Below are 24485 nucleotides of genomic sequence, written 5' to 3' on the forward strand. Positions count from 1 at the left end.
TGCAGTGGGTTGAATATAACACAATTTAATAAAAATGGTTTGCCTTTACTCCCCACACTCAGTTCACTGTTTTTTGCGGCTAGTTGTAAGTTCTGTTTTTCATTCTCCTATTGATAATTGGATTCTGCATGGTGAGTAAAAAGACCATTTCACCAATGCACAGGGTTCTTCTAATTGAGAGAGTGCCTCGACCAACAACATGCCACTCTGTGCAGATATTTTCAGACATGGATCTCTGGCATGCTGAGAGCACTGCACTACACTACACTGTGTGGAAAGGTGGGAAATGAACTGACCCCCACACTGAGGTGGTCGGCAGTTTGGCTGCCATATCACTAAATTGCATTACGAAAACCTTGATTCTGGCGAGCTCAACTGCAATGCCCCACTCCCAATTTTCAATTGCTGGCTGACAATTTCTCAGGCACGAAACGGGCAGCCAAGCCATTAAAAACTGTCCCCTAATGCTTTGACTGTGGCTAGCAGTGTAGTTTATTCTCTCCAGAGACAGGGGAACAATTGTCCCTTTGAACTCAATCCAATTTAGCTAATTAATAATTTAGATTCAGTACACACAATAAAAATGGTGAAAAGTAACCATGAATAAATTCCAACTGTGAACCATATTTAAAGAATGAGAATTGACAACCGAGGTATGTAACTGAATTGCTGTTTTCCCACCGGGATATCCAATAGGTTAATACAACTGGAGGAACGTCTTTATACTTATCCTGCTGATTCTTTTTTCTAGAATGGTCAGGTAACCTGCTATGTGGAGAAATGTCCCCTTCTCAAGTGCACCAAGTCAACCAAAAAGAAAGGGAGATGTTGTCCTGTCTGCATGAAGCCAGCAAGCAGAAAATAATCTCCTGTATAGTTCTGGAAAAATGAACACAGTGCTTGGAAAAAAATTAATAAAACATTTCTCAGCCTCTTGCATTGTCTACTGATGTCTGGATAACTAAGACGGGGGTGGGGGTGAAATTAACTTTCTGCTCATATTTTGGCACTGCTGACCCTCTGTACTAGACCCTTTTTTCACTTTTAGCAACATCCCATTTTAAAAAACAAGTCAATTTAATCAAAGTATTAAGATGTACCTCAGTAATAAATTTATGGAACTGAAAATACTTGCAGTTCAAATATTAAACTGCTCACACTGCAAGCATGTAATATAAAATAAAACAGAAAATACTAGGAGTACGCCAGCAGATCAAAAAGACTCTGTAGCGAGATAATCAAAGTGATTCTGATGATAGGTCATTGACTTAAAATATTGGCATGAATTTACAGTTAGAGGAGATGCAATGACATTCACAACTGATCTTGAAGAAATATGACCACAAAGATCTAGCGATCTCTGTGGCATGGATATTTCTTTTCCCGATGTTAGTTTGAATTCCGCACAAAGTTAAGAGAATCTCCAGGCATTCAACGACATTGATTTCAAGAAGCAGAATGAGTAGCCAGTGGTGTTGATGTATTGTCACAGACAGAAAGCCAGGAAGTGACTACCCTTCATTTTTAATTAAATTGTATAGAGACAATTCGGAAATCCACATCAAATTAAGAGTGAAACCGAAATATAAATAAGATATTATTTTAAAAAGAGGTGGAGATTTTATAATGGAGAAATGTGATATCTGACAAATTAAAATTAATTTTTAGGACCAGAAAGATTCTTTATCAGTAATTATGAACTTAGTATGATCTGCAGTCCCACATCATTCAGCAAAGCGGAACTTTTTCAAGAGTAGTGTCAAAGGGAAGTTCTTGTCAGTTCAATGATTTCTAATTGACTGCAGTATGCAAGCGTAGCCAATGGACCAGCAGAGAATCACTTCAGGATTTTCACATTTAACGGCATATAAGCGTATTCCAGAAGTTTCTGTCAGTTTCAAAGAATTAATGACAATGAATGGTGACAGTTCCACTGCCACGATCACTGCAAATTTTTTTCTTTCTCTCTCCACAGATGCTGCTAGTTCTGCTGAGTACCCTGAGCATTTTCTGTTTTCATTTGAGATTTCCAGCATCGCAGTATTTTGCTTTTGCATAAGGGTGCTGTGATTTGCCTGAAACGCATCACACTTTATCATACTGTCAAGATATCTTATCATTTGAAAAATAATTACACATATCAGATTTATGACTTGCATTTTTAATTAATTTATTTTTTGAAGCAGTGATAAATACTGAGGTAAAGTTCACTGAGAGGTGATTATGTAGTCTTCACATACACTATCCAACGACTAACCAATTGGTATTTTCCAACTGTATACTCAATATATTTTTTGAGGAAACTTCAAAAGCCAAGATGGTGATTATGTAAAGACCCATTATCTTCATTCTAACAAATGTACCTCACACCTTCACAAAGCCAGGGATGTGTTGTGCACAAATATGGTGCTGATCAATTATGCCTCAAAATTGATTATTGTTGGATTGTATTTTTAATTTTATATAAAGTTTTGTGCCAATTCAATTATAGTACCAATGAGTTGATGTAACACTTGAAATGCTCGGTTTTGAAGCCTGTTATTAAAGTGACTAAATAACAATCTTTATATTAGAAGTTTAAACATTGTACAGTGAACATTTGAAAGGTCACTAAAAATGCATCAATATACTTACATTTCACAAGCAGTGAGGACATGTTTTCTGTGACCATATATGCTTTGACCTATGGTGCTACATTTTACAGTTTCAGAACAGTATTGTTTCTTTCTTGAAGAATAACTGATATTATTTGAAAGTTTATGGACAGATTCGTATCAGAAACCCTTGGTGCTTTAAGAATTTTTGTATTCATTGATATTTGGTATTAGCAGTGAAATCCATGTATACACCAAATTTGATTCTTTTTTGTGCATTCATTGTAGCTGAATTATGTTCAAAATAGTAATCATTTTTATATATTCTGAAGTGATTGTATTTGAAATAGTAATTTTATTTATAACTTTTAATGCACACTGCCAAATAAAAATCTAGAATTGACAACGTTTTATCAGATATTTGTGTGACACAAATAGTGACTATTCAACTGCGTTTTTAAAAAAAAATTGATGTCTGTCTTCATATATGCGAATAGTACCGAACACAGAAAGCTTTTTTGCTGTGACATCAGATGCTGGATAAATATTGGCCAGGACACTGGGGGGAAATCTCCTGCTCTTTTTAAAACAGTGCTATTGGATATTTTATGTTCACCTGCTCTTTGGGCGCAGGTATCTGGAGTGGGACTTGAACCCATAACCTTCTGACCTGGAGGTGAGAGTGTTGCCTCAAGCACAACTGATATCTGATATCAGGCCCCCTTTAAGCCTTCTCTGCTTCATTGAAAATAATCTCAGTATCTCAAGTTTCTCTTCATTGGTGCATTTGAGGGAAAACTAGATAAACACGATGGAGAAAGACTTAGAAGGATATGCCAATAAAGTAAAGTGGACTAGGATGGGAGGAAGCTTGTTTGAAGCATCTACCAATTGGGCCAAATAGTTTGTTCCTGTGCTGTTAATTCTATGCAATAACATTTATGTACGAGTTTATTTTTGCTAGTTAACAAATGTGCAAGTTCCAAAAAAAATTCAGTACGTAAAATGGTGAATTTGCATCATTTCATTTCAGTGGCAAACGCTTGTTTTGCAGTTTAAAAAAATGTAATGTTAGAGTCCTCATACCAGTTACAGCTGTAGCTTACAACAAGATGTACTGTAGGTTGTACACAACATTTTATAATGTTACAATGATGCTATGATACGGTTATTGTCTCTGGGAATTATACTTGGACTGAGTACATTTCTCATTGCATTTTGTCTGCAGTCAGCAAATTGAAGACCATTAAACCATTTTAAGGTGCAGCAGCTTTGGTGCTTGTTTAAAAACAAGCAGCTTTTGATTGGGTCACTGCTTTTGGAGCATCACATTCAAATATATCAATTTACTGTTGCACGTAAAGGTGAATGTCTGTATCTTAATAAGTTATGGTGTAAATCAGGTAAGTGCACTTCCTGTGACCAAAGCAGTAATAGTTCTGACACAAAGAATGCTTCCCTCAATGCTTGTGTTTATAAGAGCTTATAAAATACCAGAATAATAGACCATGGAAATAGTCTTCGAAGGATATGTCAATATAAATACAGCCATTATAAATTTGGAGGAAGTGGCATTGTGATATCATAGGACGGGTAATCTCAAGGCCCCTACTAATCGTCTGGAACATGGGTTCAAATTCTACCATGGCAGCTAAAAACTGGTCTCATTGTCTCCTTGTCAATTGTTGTAAAGACCCCATCTGCCCCACTAATTCCCTTTAGGGAATTAAATCTGGTATCCTTTCCAGACCCACAGCAATGCGGTTGATGCTTAAATGATCAGATGCCAGCCTTAAATGATCAGATGCCTTAGTGGGCAGCACGGTAGCATTGTGGATAGCACAAATGCTTCACAGCTCCAGGGTCCCAGGTTCGATTCCGGCTTGGGTCACTGTCTGTGCGGAGTCTGCACATCCTCCCCGTGTGTGCGTGGGTTTCCTCCGGGTGCTCCGGTTTCCTCCCACAGTCCAAAGATGTGCGGGTTAGGTGGATTGGCCATGCTAAATTGCCCATAGTGTCCAAAATTGCCCTTTGTGTAGGGTGGGGTTACTGGGTTATGGGGATAGGGTGGAGGTGTGGATCTTGGGTAGGGTGCTCTTTCCAGGAGCCGGTGCAGACTCGATGGGCCGAATGGCCTCCTTCTGCACTGTAAATTCTATGAAATTCAGCCAATTCAATTCACTCACCTGATGTCAAGAAATGACTGAAGGCACTGGATTACACAAAGGCTATGGGCTCTGACAAGATTCCGGCAATGATACTAAAGATGTGCGCCCTGCAACTAGCCGTGCCCTTAGCCAAGCAGTTCCAGTTCAGCTCCAACACTGGCATCATGTAGAAATATGGAACATTGTCCAGCTATGTCCTGTCCACAAAAAGCAGGACAAATCCAACTAGGCCAATCACCACCCCATCAGTCTATTCTTGATCATCAGAAAATTGATAGAGTGTGTCTCGACAGTGCTATCAATTGACGCTTACTCAGCCTGTTCACTGACACTCAGTTTGGGTTCTGCCAAGGCCATTCAGCTCCTTACCTCATTACAGCCATAGTCCAAACATGGACAAAATAGCTGAACTCAAGAGGCGAGGCATGGTTTGAATGATTGCCCTTGAGACCAAGGCAGTATTTCACTGAGTGTGGAATCAAGGAGCTCGAGGAAAACTTGAGGCAGTGAGCATCAAGGGGGAAACCTTCCGCTGGTTGGGGTCAATCACACATGAAGATGATTGTGGTTGTTGCAGGTCAATCATCTCAGTCCCAAGCCATCACTGCAGGAGTTTCTCAGGGTTGTGTTCTTGGCCTAACCATCATCAGCTGCTTCATCAATTTCCATCACAAGGTCAGAAGTGGGGACGTTTGCTGATGTCGCTCAATGTTCAGTACCTTTTGCAACTGAATACTGAAGCAACCTGTGTGCAAATGTAACAAGACCTGGACAATATTCAGACTTGGGTTTATAAGCGGTGAGTAACATTCGCACCATACAAGTTCCAAGCAATTATCATCTCCCCTTGACATTCAATTACATTACCATCAATGAATTCCCCACTATCAACAGCTTGGGTGCTGCCTTTGACCAGAAAATGAACTGAACTTGCCATATAAATACTGTGGATACAAGGGCAAGTGAGAGGCTAGGAATCCTATACAGTGTAACTCACCTCCTGAGTCCCCAGAGCCCGTCCACCATCGACAAGGCACAAGCCAAATGTTTGAGGGAATAGTCTCTACTTGCCTGGATGAATGCAACCCCAACAACACTCAAGAAGCTCAACACTATCCAGGACAAAGCAGCCCATCCCCCAGCTTAAACATTCATTCGCTCCACCAGCGACGTACAGTGGTAGCAGTATGTAGCATCTGCAAGATGCACTGCAGCAACTCACAAACAACCCGTCATTATGCGTCAGATGATACATCCCCACTGGTGAAGCATCACATGATCTGCAGGGGCGTTAGCAGTGTTTACATGGGCTTCAATTCTACATCTTAGATTGTATTAGCAAGCCGCCGATGCTGAAAGCTTAAAAAATATATCAGTTACAACCGTGAGTAAAGAAAAACAGCAGTTTAAAAACCTGCTTACTGTTGAAGGTGTAGAGTCTGGGTTGCAGAGAGCGTGCACGTGGTGAAGCTAAACGGGCTGTGAGAACAGGGATTCCGAAGTCTTCCAACTCTGTACAAGTCATTATTCGGGAAAAAGTCAAACCAGTCCGGCAAAAAGAAAAAAATTCTAAGCTGCATTATGGATAAGGGGATCGCTTGTGCCAATATCAAAAAGAATTGGAAGGGAGGAGGTTGGTTGAAGTAAAGACCCTAGGAGTCAGGATCCAGAAAAGCAGGAAAAATGGACACCATGGATGCATTTGATGAAGGCTGTGAGACTTAGAACTCATATGAGGAAAGATTCCAATTATATCTCATCGTGAATCAAACACTGGAGGGCCTAAAATTGCAACTTTTCTCAGTTTGGTGAGCATAAACTTTTATGCTGCTCCAAAACTTGGTTCATCCAGCAAACCGTATCGAACCCCTGATGAAGATTTTAGAAAGGCATTTCCCACCTTGACTTGTTAATTTCAGTGAGGTTCCGGTTCCACCGCCATAGTGATGAAGAAGGTGAAAGCAATTTGTAGAGACTTTAAGAAGATTAGCAAAATATTTCAAGTTTGGTGCAACACTTGATAACGCTTCTTTCTGATAGGCTGGCTTGTGGACACCGCAGTAAAGCTATACAGAGGAAGCTGCTTACTGTAAGTGATTTAACTCTCAGATCTGCTGTGTACAGTACCACATCTATGGATTTAGCAGCAGAAGAGGATTCACAGAAAGAGATTCGAGTGAAGATACGCAAAATGGGTACCACATGAACTGAAGCTGCAAGGAGACAACCATGTCACCAATGTACACAGGTTTGACACTCAGCAGGGGAATGTTGGAGTAGAGAAAATATGTGCAAAAAATGTGGCAAAAAGGACCATATTGCCAAGGCATGTTGGGCACAGAAAACTTCCATATCCCCACGACTTGCCTTCAAACAATCGCTCCACCTCAAACAGACCATTGTTTGCAGCAAACTACCCAGCCTTCAGGAGAACAGTGACCACGACACCACACAACTCTGCCATGGCAACATCTGCAAGATGTTCCAGATCATCGACATGGGTACCACCATTACACGTGAGAACACCACCCACCAGGTACACGGTACATACTCGTGCGATTCGGCTAACATTGTCTACCTCATATGCTGCAGGAAAGGATGTACCGAGGCATGGTACATTGGCGAGACCATGCAGAAGCTGCGACAACGGATGAATGGACGTTGTGCGACAATCGCTGGGCAGGAATGTTCCCTTCCAGTCGGGGAACACTTCAGCAGTCACGGGCATTCAGCCTCTGATCTTCGGGTAAGCATTCACCAAGGCGGCCTTCAGGATCCGTGACAATGCAGAATCGCCGAGCAGAAACTGATAGCCAAGTTCTCACCTGATGAAGGAGCTGCGCTCCAAAAGCTAGCGAATCCAAACAAACCTGTTGGACTTTAAACTGGTGTTGTAAGACTTCTTACTGTGCTCACCCCCGTCCAATGGTGGCATCTCTACATCATACTTTGTTGAGTGAGAGAATTGTGAGTAAAATTGCACTAAACCGTGAACCTGTTTTGTCCTTTATTCATCTGGCAAATAAGGGCACCTGGGTAAAACTTTTGATTAATATACTGGTTGAAGTATCAGAGGTTTTATAGATACAACAATCCTATGTTTCATATTTGTGGATAATGTACCTGTGACTTCATCTCAAGTACAGAGATATACAAGAACAAATCCAATGATGGGCAACGTGATGGTGAATTCCTTTGTTCACCAGGTCTATGGGTTAGTAGTCCAATGATAAAACATTACGACACCGCCTCCCCGAAATGACATGAATCTTGAGACAGGAAAAGCTATGCTGTCACACAAACTGTTTTGGCACCGCTATTTGAAGCAAAGCTTCAGCTATCTGCACAGCTCTGGATGGACTGTGTAGTGCTCTCCAGAGTAGTGTCAAGATTCAAAGTGGTCAGGGCAGCATGGTGGCGCAGTGGTTAGCACTGTTGCCTCACGGCGCCGAAGTCCCAGATTCGATCCTGGCTCTGGGTCACTGTCCGTGTGGAGTTTGCACATTCTCCCCGTGTTTGCGTGGGTTTCACCCCCAGAACCCAAAGATGTGCAGGCTAGGTGGATTGGCCACGTTAAATTGCCCCTTAATTGGAAAAAATGAATTGGGTACTCTAAATTTATTTAAAGTGGTCTGTTACATGTCTTCCAACCTCACCATCAAGGGGGCATACCTTTATACCACAGCATGTGGCTCAGGAGGAGGGGAATGAAGAGGAGAAAGAGGAACGAAAGAGACATTTAACACAGCACCTCTCCAATCATATTTTTCTGATCAACTGATCTGACTGTGATCCTGGTATACATAACCCCAATTCCCCATTCGCCAACAGTCCCATCCACAGCTTACCTTCCCTCTATCAATGATCAACACAGTGTCCTCTTGGACACAGCACAAAATCAAAACACCCCTAAAATAAACATTCTGTTCCAAATTTGTAAATTTCCTTGTGATATTGCATGCAACTATCAAGTAACCACCTTTGTCAATTCCCTTAGTATCCATCTTCTGTGTGCCTTTGTCCATCCTAGTGCTCCTATGCTGAGTCACCTCAGTAAATGCAGTATGTTTCGATGATTTTCAGTGGTGAAGATAGCTAATGACCTTGTAGGACAAGTTCAAAGAGCTCTGATCATGAAGGCCTGACTTTGGATTGCATAATCTCGGCATTGCCGGCAGCAGTCTTGGCTACCTGCCTGACAGGGCACTGACGGGCAAAGTGGCAGTGGCAAGAGAACCAATGCTATCATCCTGAATGGTGACAGAGTGTCAATACTTTCTGGGTCACTGCCACTACCCTGGGGTGGGCCTCAGCAATCCAAGTAGTCATCTGGAGGACAGATTGCAGGATCTATTATGGAGCCCAGGAAACCCCTTTGAACTCTGGCATCCATGGTGACGACAGCGGCCTGAGCTTGCGTAAGTGTCAAACTGGCTTTGCATGACTTTAGTTCAAGGTTCCAGTGCAGCATCCAGGCATCGGGCTGTAGTGGGGAAATGCCAGAGCACGCATCCTCTCAGGTAATTCCTCTAAACCTTAGGTTGAGAAAGACAGATCCGAAAGATGCTAAATTGGTCTGAAAGACTGATTTATCCCTCTTCAAAGCAAAGGAGTCAAGTGAAATGCCAGGCTGTTTAGGCAGTATGGGGTCTCTGACATGGTGTGGTGATTAGCCCCATGAGGGCAAGAGGACCGTGACACAGAGGGGATGATGAGAGCAGTCACATTGATCCTTCACCCTCAGACTGAAATGTGCAGCTTCAGGGCATAGGCTGTGTGGATGTGCAATGCTACTGGTCAAGGCATCCAGGCTTTGAGGGATGTAATCATGGGTGGTTGGCTGTTCAAGAAGGGAGGCTCGTTTGATCCACTACCCAAAAGAGTCGGGGGAATGAAGGTAAAATCTAAGCATGAAGCAGAGTGTAAATTGGAGTCTTGAAAGGAATTCAGGTGAGCCTTGCCTGCCACAGGAAAAAGCCACTTCTCTAACAACATCGCTAACCCTTCCTTGACGAGTTTATTATGCATATTTAGTCAGTATTGTAATCAGTGACTCGGCCACTGACTGGCACCCACTAGTTAACACTTTGGGAGCTGAGCTCCCAAGAATTGAACTCCAAGGCTTACACTCATCCCTCTCTCTATAAGACACAGATTTAGCCCCCAAAACAAGAGGCATAGGTATCTGAGCTCATCAGTCAGTCCTTACACAGGTTTGGTGGCAGCGTTTCAAACCCTCAGGAAGTCAGCGCACAGCTCAAGTCAGTGCACTCAAGTGCCCTCAGCTCTCCCTCAATCTTGAGGGGTTAAGTGGAGCATTGCATTTGTTCCAGGTAGGTGCCCATCTTTCAGGTGGAGCTGGGAGAGGCTATTGTGAGGACATGGCCAATGTGTGAGAGAGGAAAGGCACTCACATAGGGGAATGTGCACGGGTGGATGTCCCATGTTTTGATAGGCCTAGGGGGCAGGGCATTATCAGGGTTCTCAATGCTCACATTTCTGTTTCTTTCCTTTTGCTTTTGGATTGAGAGGATCTTGGAGCCAGTTGAGCTAGCAGTGCTATTGCTAGTAACAGCAACAACGTCGACATGCCGCTGCATGTGGACAGGACCAATGGCCTACAGAGGAGGGGGTGGCAGGGCCTACTGAGTTACTGAGGAAATCGCCACATATGGAGGTGGCTCATGGGAGACACTAGCAGCCATAGATCTCCCGGAGGACAGCATTATATCTCCTGATGTCAGAGATCCAGTGCCGGATAAGACTGCGTCTGCCCTGAGGGTCAGTGGACCACCTGTGCCAGGTGATGCAGTAGTTGGTACCACATGAACTGGGAGGTCACCCATTGCCTGTGGCCGTGAAAGTTATAGCCATGCTGAACTTTTATGCCAACATCTTATTTCTGGGCTGCACAGGTGAGCTGTGCAGCATCTCCCAGTCTGCCGCATATTAGTGTGCGTGGGAGGTGTCAGATGCTCACTGGTGCATTAATCAGGAACGCCCTGATTTCCTCTGCCTTTGGGTATGACCAGGCCAAGGGTGGCCAAGATATGTTTCCTCATGGAGTCTGAGACCATTTTGCTTGTGTCTTGCCTGTGGGAGGTCATCACGTTGATCGCTCCTTTCATGGGCAGAGTACGAAAGTGCTATGACCAGACGATGTAGGAGAATGATGATGACTTGCAGAGAAGAAAGTGTATTGCTCCTCATATCTCCTGCGAATGTCTGACTCCTGCCTGACAGAGACCTGAGCTCAACCTGCCGCTGAACAGGATGACCTCTCATAAGCTGTCAGCTGGTGGTTTCCACATGATGAAAGAATGCTGCTACAAATGTGAGACCCGTGGATTCCCACAAGTGTCTGCACCATGCAGTTGATGCTGTGCACCATGGAGCTCATGCCCTCAGCCCTGGAGTGCAGAGTCTGAATCATAGAGTGGCATTCCCCGCCATGGAGTGCACGCCCTGTGCCAAGGTCTCCACTGTGGATGCTACCCTTGCAGTGTTGACCTTGGAGTAATGGCACAATCTCCTTGGACAAAATATGATGGGACTCCTCCAATCAGACTTGCAGTCTGAAGAAGGATGCTGGCATTCCTTCCTGATACTCACAACTCTGCCTTTGTAGCTCCAGCAGTTGCGAGATGAACGGGGCTCAGCAGACTCCTGGGCTCTGTCATCCCTCTGAGTTCTGGATCTCTGGGATGTCCCTGCCTCTGTCTGCTATTGATCATCAGCTGTGAAGTGTTCACCAGTTAGTGACCCAGAAGCCTGCCTACTAGTTATTCCCATTGAGGTCTGAGCATTAGCGCTGGTGACAGCTGTGACGCCTCTTCGATGCTCGCCTCCGAGGTGTTTCCATTGGTGCTGCTCGGGTCTGTGGTCTCCAGAGGGTGAAAGGCTGGTCGGCTGATTGACCTGCAAGGGAAGTGAGATGGCATTAGTGCAAGGCAGGGGCAGACTGATAGAAGAAAGTGAACTCACGTGAGGCTGGCGCCATGGCTGGACGTGTTGAGTGTTCTCACTTTTGACTCTTGTCCCCACCTCTCCCTCTGCTCAGGTGTGGTTCAGCCCCTCATCAGCCAGCTCAAGGGCTCTTTCCTCAAATGAGAGAGGGGCCTACAGCTCGGGCATCGCACCGGCATTCTGTGACCATCACACTGGTTGTGCTTAACCTTGCCCTGTAATACGATCGGGAGTGCGTAGGTTGGACTTTTGCCAGGTCATGCCTGGCATGCGTGGGAGTTGAGTGGGAATGGGGATGTGAGGAGAGGAGGAACTATTGGGGGATAATGAGGGGTGGATAGCTTGGCACAAAACCTGTGAAGAATTCTTTTAAAATTTTTTAAATGGCTGAAGAGACAACGATTTTTCTCACTGATGGCGGAAGCAGAAATCTTTAGCTTTCTCACTGAGGTCTAAAGAGGTCTAAAAATTGATAAATCTCCAGGCCCAGATGGGCTACATCCTAGAGTTCTAAAGGAGATAGCTGAAGAAATAGTGGAGGCGTTAGTTATGATCTTTCAAAAGTCACTGGAGTCAGGGAAAGTCCCAGAGGATTGGAAAATCGCTGTTGTAAACCCCCTGTTCAAGAAGGGAACAAGGAAAAAGATGGAAAATTATAGGCCAATTAGCCTAACCTCGGTTGTTGGCAAGATTCTAGAATCCATTGTTAAGGACGAGATTTCTAAATTCTTGGAAGTGCAGGGTCGGATTAGGACAAGTCAGCATGGATTTAGTAAGGGGAGGTCATGCCTGACAAATCTGTTAGAGTTCTTTGAAGAGATAACAAAAAGGTTAGACCAAGGAGAGCCAATGGATGTTATCTATCTTGACTTCCAAAAGGCCTTTGATAAGGTGCCTCACGGGAGACTGCTGCGTAAAATAAGGGCCCATGGTATTCGAGGCAAGGTACTAACATGGATTGACGATTGGCTGTCAGGCAGAAGGCAGAGAGTTGGGATAAAAGGATCTTTTTCGGAATGGCAACTGGTGATAAGTGGTGTCCCGCAGGGTTCAGTGTTGGGGCCTAGATGACGGGACTGGGGACATTCTGGCTAAGTTTGCCGATGATACAAAGATAGGTGGAGGGGCAGGTAGTATGGAGGAGGTGGGGAGGCTGCAGAAAGATTTAGACAGTTTAGGAGAGTGGTCCAAGAAATGGCTGATGAAATTCAACGTGGGCAAGTGCGAGGTCTTGCACTTTGGAAAAAAGAATAGAGTCATGGACTATTTTCGAAACGGTGACAAAATTCATAATGCTGAAGTGCAAAGGGACTTGGGAGTCCTAGTCCAGGATTCTCTAAAGGTAAACTTGCAAGTTGAGTCCGTAATTAAGAAAGCAAATGCAATGTTGTCATTTATCTCAAGAGGCTTGAAATACAAAAGCAGGGATGTACTTCTGAAGCTTTATAAAGCATTAGTTAGGTCCCATTTAGAATACTGATGATCCCAGGAATGGTAGGCCTAACATACGATGAATGTCTGAGGATCCTGGGATTATATTCATTGGAGTTTAGGAGGTTGAGGGGAGATCTAATAGAAACTTACAAGATAATGAATGGCTTAGATAGGGTGGACGTAGGGAAGTTGTTTCCATTAGCAGGGGAGACTAGGACACGGGGGCACAGCCTTAGAATAAAAGGGAGTCACTTTAGAACAGAGATGAGGAGAAATTTCTTCAGCCAGAGAGTGGTGGGTCTGTGGAATTCATTGCCACAGAGGGCGGTGGAGGCCGGGACGTTGAGTGTCTTTAAGACAGAAGTTGATAAATTCTTGCTTTCTCGAGGAGTTAAGGGCTATGGAGAGAGAGCGGGTAAATGGAGTTGAAATCAGCCATGATTGAATGGTGGCGTGGACTCGATGGGCCGAATGGCCTTACTTCCGCTCCTATGTCTTATGGAGATCAATACTCAGAAAAAATACCGGAACATTCCTCATGCATGCATGTGCACACACACACACACACACACGCATGCATGCACGCACACCATACACATAAGTAAAAATACTGTAAGAGAAAGAACTTTCACTCCGACGAATTCAAAACAAAGAAGAATAGTTTTTTTTAATAAACTTTTTATTGAGGTATTTTTTGGTATTATAACAACAACACAATAAACAATGTACATGAAACTATAAACATAGTGCAAAAGCCATCTCCCTCCCTTACAGGTCCCGCCTTTATTAACCCCCTACTCTAAGCTAAACTAACCCCCCCCCGCCCCCACCTTCTGCTGACGATTAATTTTCCGTGAAGAAGTTGATAAACGGTTGCCACCTCCGGGCGAATCCTAACAGTGACCCTCTCAAGGCGAACTTGATTTTCACCAAACAGAGAATGCTTGCCATGTCCGATAGCCAGGTCTCCGACTTCGGGGGCTTTGAGTCCCTCCAAACTAATAGTATCCGTCTCCGGGCTACCAGGGAAGCAAAGGCCAGAACGTCTGCCTCTTTCTTCTCCTGGATTTCTGGGTCTTCCGACACCCCAAAAATCGCCACCTCTGGACTCAGCGCCACCCTTGTTTTTAACACCATGGACATGACATCTGCAAATCCCTGCCAAAATCCCCCTAAGCTTTGGATATGCCCAGAACATGTGGACATGGTCCGCTGGTCCTCCCGCACATTTTGCACACCTGTCTTCCACCCCAAAGAATCTGCTCATCCGGGACACTGTCATGTGAGCCCGGTGAACGACCTTAAATTGTATCGGGCTGAGCCTGGCACATGTTGCGGACGTGTTGACTCTACTCAACGTGTCCGCCCATAGACCATCCTCTTTCTCTCCTCCCAACTCCTCCTCCCACTTGTGCTTCAGCTCCATGGTCTGGGTCTCCTCTGACCCCATAAGTTCCTTGTAAATGTCAGAGACACTCCCTTCTCCTACCCACCCTGTGGAAACTACCCTGTCCTGAATCCCCCTTAGCGGTAGGAGCGGGAAGGTTGACACCTGTTTACTAAGGAAGTCCAGCACCTGCAGATAGCTGAATTTGTTTCCCCTCGCCAACCCAAACTTCTCCTCCAGCGCCCTCATACTCGGAAAGCTCGCCTCTATAAACATACCCCATCCTCTCAAGCCCCGCTCTCCGCCATATCCGGAACCCCCCATCCATACTTACTGGGGCAAACTGGTGATTATTACAGTTTGGGGACCAGACCGATGCTCCCTCTATTTCCACATGTCTCCTCCATTGCCCCTAGACTCTCAGGGTGCCACCACCATGGGGAGGGTGGAGTACCGTGCTGGCGGGAACGGCAGAGGCGCAGTTACCAATGCCCCCAAACTGGTGCCCTTACATGAAGCCACCTCCATACGCTCCCATGTCGACCCCTCCCCAACCACCCACTTCCTGATCATGGCTATAGTTACTAAAATTTGGCAGCGCCAGCCCGCCCTCTCCCCGACTCCACTCAAGCATTACCTTCCTTACCCGTGGGGTCTTGCCCGCCTAAACAAAGCCAGAGATCACTTTGTTGACCCGTTTAAAAAAGGACCATGGAATAAAGATGGGGAAACATTGAAACACGAACAGGAATCTCGTGAGGACCGTCACCTTCACCGTCTGCACCCTCCCAGCTAATGACAACGGGAGCGCGTCCCACCACCGAAAATCGTCCTTCATTTGGTCTACTAGCCAGGCCAGATTTGATTTATGCAGCGGGTCCCATTCCCGCGCTGCTTGAATGCCTAGGTACCTAAAGCTTCCCCCTACTAATCTAAGCGGCAGCTCTCCCAATCGCCTCCCCTGCCCCCTCGCCTGGACCGCAAACATCTCACTTTTCCCCATATTTAGCTTATACCCTGAAAACCGGCCAAATTCCCCTAGAATCCTCATGATTTCTCCCATCCCCTCTAATGGGTCCGATACGTACAGAAGGAGGTTGTCTGCATAGAGCGAGACTCTGTGCGCCACCCATCCCCGGACCAGCCCCTTCAGGCTCTCAGAGCAATTGCCAATGGCTCCATAGCTAGCGCAAACAACAGTGGGGAGAGGGGGCACCCCTGTCTCGTCCCCTGGTGCAGTCTAAAATAGTCCGATGTTGTCCTCTTCATCCATACACTTGCCACAGGAGCCTGATACAGTAACCTGACCCAGTCAATAAAGCCCCGCCCAAATCCGAACCATCCCAATACCTCCCACAGATAATCCCATTCTACCCGATCAAAAGCCTTTTCTGCATCCATTGCGATCACTACCTCCACCTCCCTTCCTTCCGGGGGCATCATGATCACATTTAACAACCTTCTTACATTGGCCACCGACTGCCTGCCCTTGACAAACCCTGTCTGGTCCTCCCCAATAACGTCCGGAACACAATCCTCATTCCTGGAGGACAAAAGTTTGGCCAGCAATTTGGCATCCACATTCAACAGGGATATCGGCCTGTAGGATCCACACAGCTCCGGGTTCTTGTCCCACTTCAGAATCAGCGAAATCGTGGCCTGTGACAACGTCGGGGGCAGCACCCCTCTTTCCCTTGCCTCATTGAACATCCTCAACAACACCGGCCTCAATATCCCCGAGAACGTTTTATAAAACTCGACTGGGTACCTGTCCGGCCTCGGGGCTTTACCCGCCTTCATGGCCTTCAGACCCGCCACTATCCCTTCCAGCCGACTGGGGCCCCCAGCCCTTCTACCAGATACCTGTCCACCTTTGGAAAGTTCAGTCCCCCAAGAGGTGCCTCATCCCCTCCGGCCCCATAGGGGGTTCCGACCTATACAGCCTACTGTAGAAATCCGTAAACGCCTTCTTCACCCCTGCTGAATCTCCAACTAGGTTCCAATCTCCGTCATTTACTTTCCCTATCTCCCTGGATGCCTCCCTCTTTCTAAGCTGCTATGCAAGCATTCTGCTGGCCTTCTCTCCAGACTCATAGATCACCCCCATCGCCTTTCTCAGCTGCTCCATCACCCTCCTGTGGTTAACAAGCCGAACTCCGCCTGTAGCCTCCGCCGTTCCCTTAAAAGCCCTGCCTCTGGGGTCTCCGCATACCTCCTCTCGATCTATAATATTTCCTTAACCAGTCGGTCCGTCTCTGCCCTGTCCACCTTCCCCCTATGGGCACGTATCGAAATCAGCTCCCCTCTGACCACCGCCTTCAGTGCTTCCCAAACCATCGCTGCTGAAATTTCCCTGCAGGTAGTTCTGAATACATTTCCTCAGCCGCTTGCACACTCCTTCGTCAGCCAAAAGTCCCACATCCAACCTCCAGTGCGGGTGCTGGTTACTGTCTTTATTAACCTGCAGGTCAACCCAGTGCGGAGCATGGTCTGAGATTGTAATCACCGAGTACTCCGTGTCCACCACCCTAGCCAGTAAGGCCCTGCTCAAAATGAAGAAATCAATCCGGGAGTGCACTTTATGCACCCTCGGCTGCCCAAATCTCCATGGATCCACCACCCCCCCGCCCCCCATCTGCTCCATGAACCCTGTTAGTTCCTTTGCCATTGCTGGCACCCTGCCCATTTTTGAGCTTGACCGGTCCAAACCAGGGTCAATACCTGTGTTGAAGTCCCCTCCCATGACCAACCTGTGCGAGTCCAGGTCCGGTATCTTCCCCAGCATCCTCTTTATAAACTCCATATCATCCCAATTTGGCGCATACACATTTACTAATACCACCTGCATCCCCTCCAGTTTCCCACTGACCATAATGTCCCGACCTCCCACATGCGAAACTATTCTACCCGCCCCAAACACCACCCGCTTTCAGGATCGCGACCCCTCTAGTCTTTGAATCCAGTCCTGAGTGAAAGACCTGACTGACCCAGCCTTTCCTCAATCTAATCTGGTCAGTTACTCTAAGGTGCGTCTCCTGCAACATTAACACGTCCGCCTTCAGTTCCCTAAGGTGCGCGAACACACGTGCCCTCTTGACCGGCCCATTTAATCCTCGAACATTCCAGGTGATCAGCCTAGTTGGGGGGCTCATTGCTCCCCCCACTTCGCCCATCAGCCATCCCCTTTTTTGGGCCCGCCTCCAGCCCATTCTCCGCGCCTCCACTGGCCCGCCCCCAGTCAGCCTCCGCCCCCAACCTCCTCTCTGTCTCTTGGCCCAAGTCCCTCCCTCATCAGTAGAACATTTCCCCCCCTCCCCCCTCGTAACAACACTCTATAACCTAACCCCTTTGATAAACTGAACATATGCACCCCCCCACCCCCCACTGTGCTTCCGTGAGCTAGCCCGCCCAGCTAGGTTGGTGGCCCCATCCCTGGAGCCAGATAGTCACCCACCTATTGTTCCCTCCTACCCTGATCATACAAACATACTCCAACATCAAACAATCCCCACCCAATTGCCCGACAGAAAATCACCAAAATCTAAACAAGCACACCTTCATCCCCCAACAGTGCTAATGAAAACCTTAACTCACTCAGCTCTGCCACTGGTCCCAAATCAATACAGAAGGCATTACAAACAGCTTCCACAAAACAAAAAAAAGAATCTTTTTTTAAAAAGAACAGAGAAACAAAAAGAAAAAAAATCATGAACGTTGCAGCAAAGTTCAAAAGTTCTCAGTCCACCACCAGTCCTTTCCTTTTCACGAATTCCAGCATGTCCTCAGGCGACTCAAAATAAAAGTGTTGTTCCTCGTACGTGACCCAGAGACCGGCCGGATACAACAGTCCGAACTTCAACTTTTTCTTAAAAAGGATCAGCCTAATCTGGTTGAAGCCTGCTCTTCTCCTGACCACCTCCACACTCAGGTCTTGGCAGACCCACAGGATACTAGTGTCCCACTTACAGCTCCGTGTTTGCTTGGCCCACTGTAGAATGCACTCCTTATCCAAGTACCTCCAACTCCACCGCAGTTTGATGTTCCTCCTGCTCAGCCAGCGCCTTCTCCACCTTCTGGATCGCCCAATCTTGGGCGTCCAATCTAAGCTCCAGCCGCTCAATCAACTCTTTTATCGGGTCCAAGCAGTCCCGTTTCTGCTTAGCAAAGCCTTCCTGAATACCTTGCATCAGCTGCTCCGTTGACCGCTGGGTTGACAAACCAGAGGTCGGGTCCTCCGCCATGTTGTCTCCCGCTGCAGCTTCACCCCAAGCCTTCTCTGTCTTTCTGTTTCTGCCTTTCTGAGCACTTCTAGCCCTTCTCTCCATGCACCGATGAGGGAATTCAGTACACAATTGCCTCTGTCTTCAGTTTTACAATTCAAGTCCGGTAGAAAAACGGGGGAAAGGTCCAAAAATCCGACCCGAGCGGGAGCCACCAAATGTGCGACTTACTTCTTCATAGTCGCCACCGGAAGCCCCACAAAGAAGAATAGTTAACAGTTCATGTGAATATGAGAGTCCAATGAGAGAATTTCTTTCATTTTCATGACATGAAATCTAAGCAAGTCCATGTATCTGATTTTATGGAGTTTTTTCAGATTAAGAGATGCACAGCAAGTTGAGAATGGCAGCCTTGATAATACTTGTAGTCAAAGGACCAGTTTGCATCTCAGGGTGAATTTAATGGGCGGGATTCTCCGTCCCGCCGCTCCAGATTTCTGGTTCAGCACGCCAGTGGGATGGTCCATTTTGCCGGCTGGTCAATGGGGTTTCCCATTGTGGGACAGCCCCACGCCATCGGGAAACCCCTGGGCTGTCGGCAAAATGGAGCATCCCGACGGCGGAGAATCCAGCCCAATATCTTTTGGGTTTCGAGGAGATCTTAAACTTTAAGCCTTGTGGCTTGGTAAAAGAAAAGCTAGATGCTATGGTCAGGTCTCTGTAGTGATGTTACTTCACATTCGGCAGTGCTGTGATTATTTGCTAGTAAGCAGGGCTTATGCTAAAAAGTCATTCAAAAATGAAACAGTTTCAGTGATGTGATGATTGTCCATTGATACTAAATGGAAAGCAATTAAACAGCCTTTTAAACAGCTTTCCTCTGCACCCAACAGCTCCTGCTGCTGCCTTAAAAAAATGTTCCCAGGTCCATTGTCCCAAATCCAGACCATCCCTGTTCCCTGTCAATGGAAATCCCGCCTTTGTGGGCACTTTCTCCTGAGGTGGGCGGATCAAACTGGGATTTTCTTTACTCTCGCTACCCAGCTCAAGGGTGAAAACATATCTTTAATGACCAGGAAGCCGACGGTAGGAAGAACAAAGAATTTATTGAAGGTACCATAAAGTAACCATTTACACTGCATATTTCCTGGTCCCTGCTTTGGCCAGCTGTTATGCTCGATCTTACGAGCCCCAGCTGGGTGGAAAGGTGTATTCCACAAGCTCCACGGGGAAATCAATTACTGTTTTCCCATGGGCCTCATGGGGCTTATTACACCCTTCCACCCGCATGTCTGAAAGTTCCTCCTCTGCAAACATCTGAGGAGGCCTTCTGCATCGCTTCACACGTGGCTGTGCTTCCGCCTACGGTGGGTCTGGGTCGAGTGCCGTGTAACAGTGGCCGGATCGGACAGAGTCGGCAGAGATTTATGAAGGGAAAATCATGCTTGACAAATCCACTGGAATGCATTGAGGATGTAACTAGTAGTTAATGAGGGAGCCAGTGGATGTGGTTTATTTGGACTTTCAGGAGGCTTTTGACAAAGGCCCATTGAAGAGATTAGCGTGTAAAATTAAAACATTTGGGATTAGGTGCAGTCTTTTGAGATGGATGGAAAACTGGTTGGCAGACAGGAAATAAATAGTCGGAATTAACGGGTCTTTTTCCAAATGGCAAGCAGTGACCGCAGTGATCAGTGCCAGGAGCCCAGCTATTCACAATACATATTAATGATTTAGATGAGGGAACAAAATGTCATATCTCCAAATTTGCAAATGACACCAAGTTGGGTGGGGGGGGGGTGAGCTGTGAGGAGGATGCAGAGATCCTTCAATGTGATTTGGACAAGTTGAGTGAGTGGGCAAATGAAAATTGCTTATTGTCACAAGTAGGCTTCAAATGAAGTTACTGTGAAAAGCCCCTAGTCGCCACATTCCGGCGCCTGTTCGGGGAGGCTGGTACGGGAATCCAACCGTGCTGCTGGCCTGCCTTGGTCTGCTTTAAAAGCCAGCGATTTAGCCCAGTGAGCTAAACCAGCCCCTTGGATGGCAGATGCAGTATAATTTGGATAAATGTGAGGTTATCCACTTCGGTAGCAAAAACGGGAGGGCAGACTATTATCTCAATGGCTATAAATTAAGAGAAGGGAATGTGCAACAAAATCTGGGTGTTCTTATATATCAGTCGCTGAAGGTAAGCATGCAGGTGCAGCAGGCGGTAAAGAAGACAAATGGCCTGTTGTCCTTCAAATCGAGAGGATTCGATTACAGGAGCAGGCATGTCTTGCTGAAATTATACGGGGCCTTGGTGAGGCCACATCTGGGAAATTGTATGCAGTTTTGATTTCCTTATCTGAGGAAGGGTGTTCTTGCTATAGAGGGAGTGTAGCGAAGGTTTACAAGGCTGATTCCTGGGATGGCAGGACTGAAGTATGAGGAGGGATTGAGTTGGTTAGGATTGTATTCGCAGGAGTTCAGATGAATGAGAGGATCTCAAAGAAACCTATAAAATTCTAACAGGACTAGACAGAGTAGATGCAAGAAGGATGTTCCTGATGGCAGGGGTGTCCAGAACCTGGGGTTACAGTCTCAGGATATGGGGTACACCATTTAGGACAGAGATGAGGAGAAACTTCTTCACCCAGAGAGTGCTGAGCCTGTGGAATTCGTTGCCGCAAAAAGTAGTTGAGGCCTAAATATTGTGGGCGAGATTCTCCGTTTCTGAGACTAAGGGTTGGATTCTCCGATTGCCGACGCCAAAATCACGTTCGGCGATTAGTCAGAGAATCCGTTTTTAAGCCGAAATCAGGGGCGGCATCATTTTTCAGATGCTCCTCCCCCTCAAAAAGAGCATCAGCGCTGAGTACGCCGCACGCCGTTGGGACAGCCTCAGAACGTTACCTGAGACCCACCTCTGATGCTCCACCCCGATGGGCTGACTTCCCGATGGCGTCGGTTGCATTTGCTCACAGTTTTCAGGGACCTCACGTGGTGGCTGAGGACTGCATCCAGCGTCACCACAGTCGGAGGGGGGTGGGGGGGGGGGGGGGGGGGGAGCCATTCTTCTGGCCGGGGAGGCTTCGGGGGGACTGGTGCGAGTGGCCGGGGGTGGCGAGGGGGATTACAGGGGGGCACTACCTAGCATGCCTGGTCCGCGCACAGCCGGCACCATATTGTACATTGCGACCGCTGCAAATCTCCGTCTGTATCTGTAGGTAAAGCTGTGGGACTTATGTGGTGGAGCATCGGTGCGGGGGCGGCGCCAATGTTTTGGTCATAAGACTAGGCACATGCTTCAGACATCGTCTCAAGATCAGAGAATCCAGCCCTAAGTGTTGATGCCAAGGCAGAATTTGTGGACTTTCACGCCAGCAAAACTGCCGCCACACCTGGTTGGATTTATTGTTAACGGGCTCGCTCCGGTGCCGCATGGAACACAATCGATTCCAAAACGGTCCAGGATACGCTGGGTCCGTGATTCACACTCGGGAAGCTGACAAGCTGCAGATTACAATCCCCACACACACGCATCCCAGCCAACAAGGTGGCACTGGTTGCACTGGAGTGCGCCCATACAGCTGATGGGTCGGCTGGGGCCAGAGGGCACCCAGGAGTATGGCCTGGTGGAACACCCAAATGACCCAGGGCACTATGTTCACAGTGGGCTGTTAGCAGTGTGCGCAGCTGCATGGCTGCCTTTCCGGCTGCGGCAATGGTGCTCCTTGCCCGTCAACCCTGACCCTTCTGCCCAACTTCTGGCCACCCCCCACTACCCTCCCCCGACTCTGGCAGAAGCCCCCCGGCCAGCGGCACAACTGTGGCGATGTTGGACACTTACCGTACACCCTCTCTCTCCCTCAGCAGCCACGATGCCGGTTTCACGATTTGTAAAAGCACAAGTGAACCGCGGTGTCGGGAACTCGGCCCATCGGAGGTGGAGAATCACAGAGGCCCCAGAGAATACCCGGTCAGGCCCCCTAATGATATGCAATGGGTGTTTACTGTACGTGCGTTCCGGAACGCATTGACATCGCTATCGATTTGATGGAGAATTGCGATTTGGTGTCAAATCGGCACCTGCCACGATTTTGGCTACGGAACCTAGTCTCCGCCCAATCGCCTTTCCAGATTTTTGCGTCAGCCAGCGGAGAATCCCACCCTCTAAGTACTTAAGAAGCAGCTAGACATAGAACTTGGGGCGACGGGGATCAAAGGGTATAGGGGGAAGGTGGGATTAGGTGAGTTGGATGATCAGCCATGATCATAATGAATGGCGGAGCAGGCTCAAAAGGCCCCTTCTGCTCCTATTTTCTATTTCTTTGTTAACGGTTGGTAGACTGCCTTTTTCTCTTCGCTCACCAGAGGGCTATTGCTGGGACCTCAGCCCCGGACAGGGTATTGTCCATATATGCGGATGCCCCGGTGTCCGTTTCTGAGCCAGAGTTGTCTTCGTCCTGATAGTCTGTGCATTGCGCCACAGATGGATGCATGCCATGGCTACGGAGTGGTTCCTGGCTAGGTGGAGGAATAATCGTCCCTGGTCGGGCATCCTCTTGAGTGGGCTCTCACTCTTATAGGTGGTCACGTGTTTTTGCAGGAAATTTCCTTGGACCACAACTCTGTATGAGATGGGCCTTGTTTACACCACTATGCACTATGACCCCTGGGAGCCAAAGTACCCCACCTGTGAAATTGTGGGCATAAACCTTGGCTCCCAGTCTAAAATTCTTCCCTGGTATCCTGTGGTCACGATACCATCATTGCAGGTCATCCTGCAGCTCCACCTTTCTGCCCAGGTTTGGGAATGCCAGGCATAATCTTGTTCTGAGGCAACGGCCCATCGGCAGCTCTGCTGGTGCCACCCCTGTGGTAACATTCAGCATGGTCCCATAGTTAAAAAGGAATTTTCCAGTCACCTGTCCAGGGAGCCTGTGTTCTGCCTCCACAGCCTCTCTTAAATGTCTGGACTGCCCATTCAGCCAGGTCGTTAGATGATGTGGGGCACGGAGCAGTTCTGATGTGGCTCATTCCATTCATCCATTCAAATGTGGAAAATTCTTTGCTTGTAAATAATAATAAAGGTATTGTTGATTGTTTAATAAACAAAATATTCTCAAGTATGCGTATCTCAAGTGGCTTCTCATGGGTACATGTGCCATTTCTCAGACGATGATTATTGCATTGCATTTCAAAGAAACTTTGTTAGCAGCAGCTGGGGATATCCTCGTGACCATAGGGTAAGTGTGTGGATCAGGGAAGGGCACCTGAGCACAGTCTCTCTCATGGTCCTGGCAGGAGTCTTGCGTCTGGGACCTGTATGCCTGGGCATCATACTATATCAACTGTGAGCTGGACCAGGCTCATGAAGATGCCTGGGCTGCAGAATTCTCCACCATCTCCCAGATGCCCAGGTCCAGGGGGTAATTGATGCCACACATGCCACCTTGCACGCACCCGGGCATCAGGGATTGCCCAATGTTAACAGGAAGGGATTCTATTCCCTGAATGTTCAAACTCGTGTGCAACCACCGTCTCTGGATCATGCACATGTGTGCATGCTTCCCAGGGAGCATGGATGACAGTTGGGATATCGGAGATCCTTGGCGTCTTCAAGGACTGCCCCAGGGTGATAGGTTAGCTTTTGGGGGATAGGAGTACTCGCTAAGGTCCTGCCTGATGACGCCATTAAGGAGGCCACAGACCAAGGGGGAGACCCTCT

At 47.1% G+C, this 24485-nt stretch overlaps 1 protein-coding gene across 3 annotated transcripts in view; it reads left to right on the plus strand.

Annotated features, from left to right (window-relative positions):
* The window catches only part of LOC140385541 (peroxidasin homolog), a 757374-nt gene extending 754374 nt beyond the window's left edge, over positions 1 to 3000 (plus strand). For all 3 annotated transcript variants that reach the window (XM_072467791.1, XM_072467793.1, XM_072467792.1), the window contains one exon: positions 752 to 3000. In XM_072467791.1, the coding sequence (XP_072323892.1) occupies positions 752 to 865 (114 nt within the window). In that variant the 3' untranslated portion in view covers positions 866 to 3000. The remainder of the gene's footprint in view (positions 1 to 751) is intronic.
* Positions 3001 to 24485: the final 21485 nt, after the last annotated feature.

This window comes from Scyliorhinus torazame, chromosome 11, assembly GCF_047496885.1.
Source record: "Scyliorhinus torazame isolate Kashiwa2021f chromosome 11, sScyTor2.1, whole genome shotgun sequence".
NCBI lineage: Eukaryota > Metazoa > Chordata > Chondrichthyes > Carcharhiniformes > Scyliorhinidae > Scyliorhinus > Scyliorhinus torazame.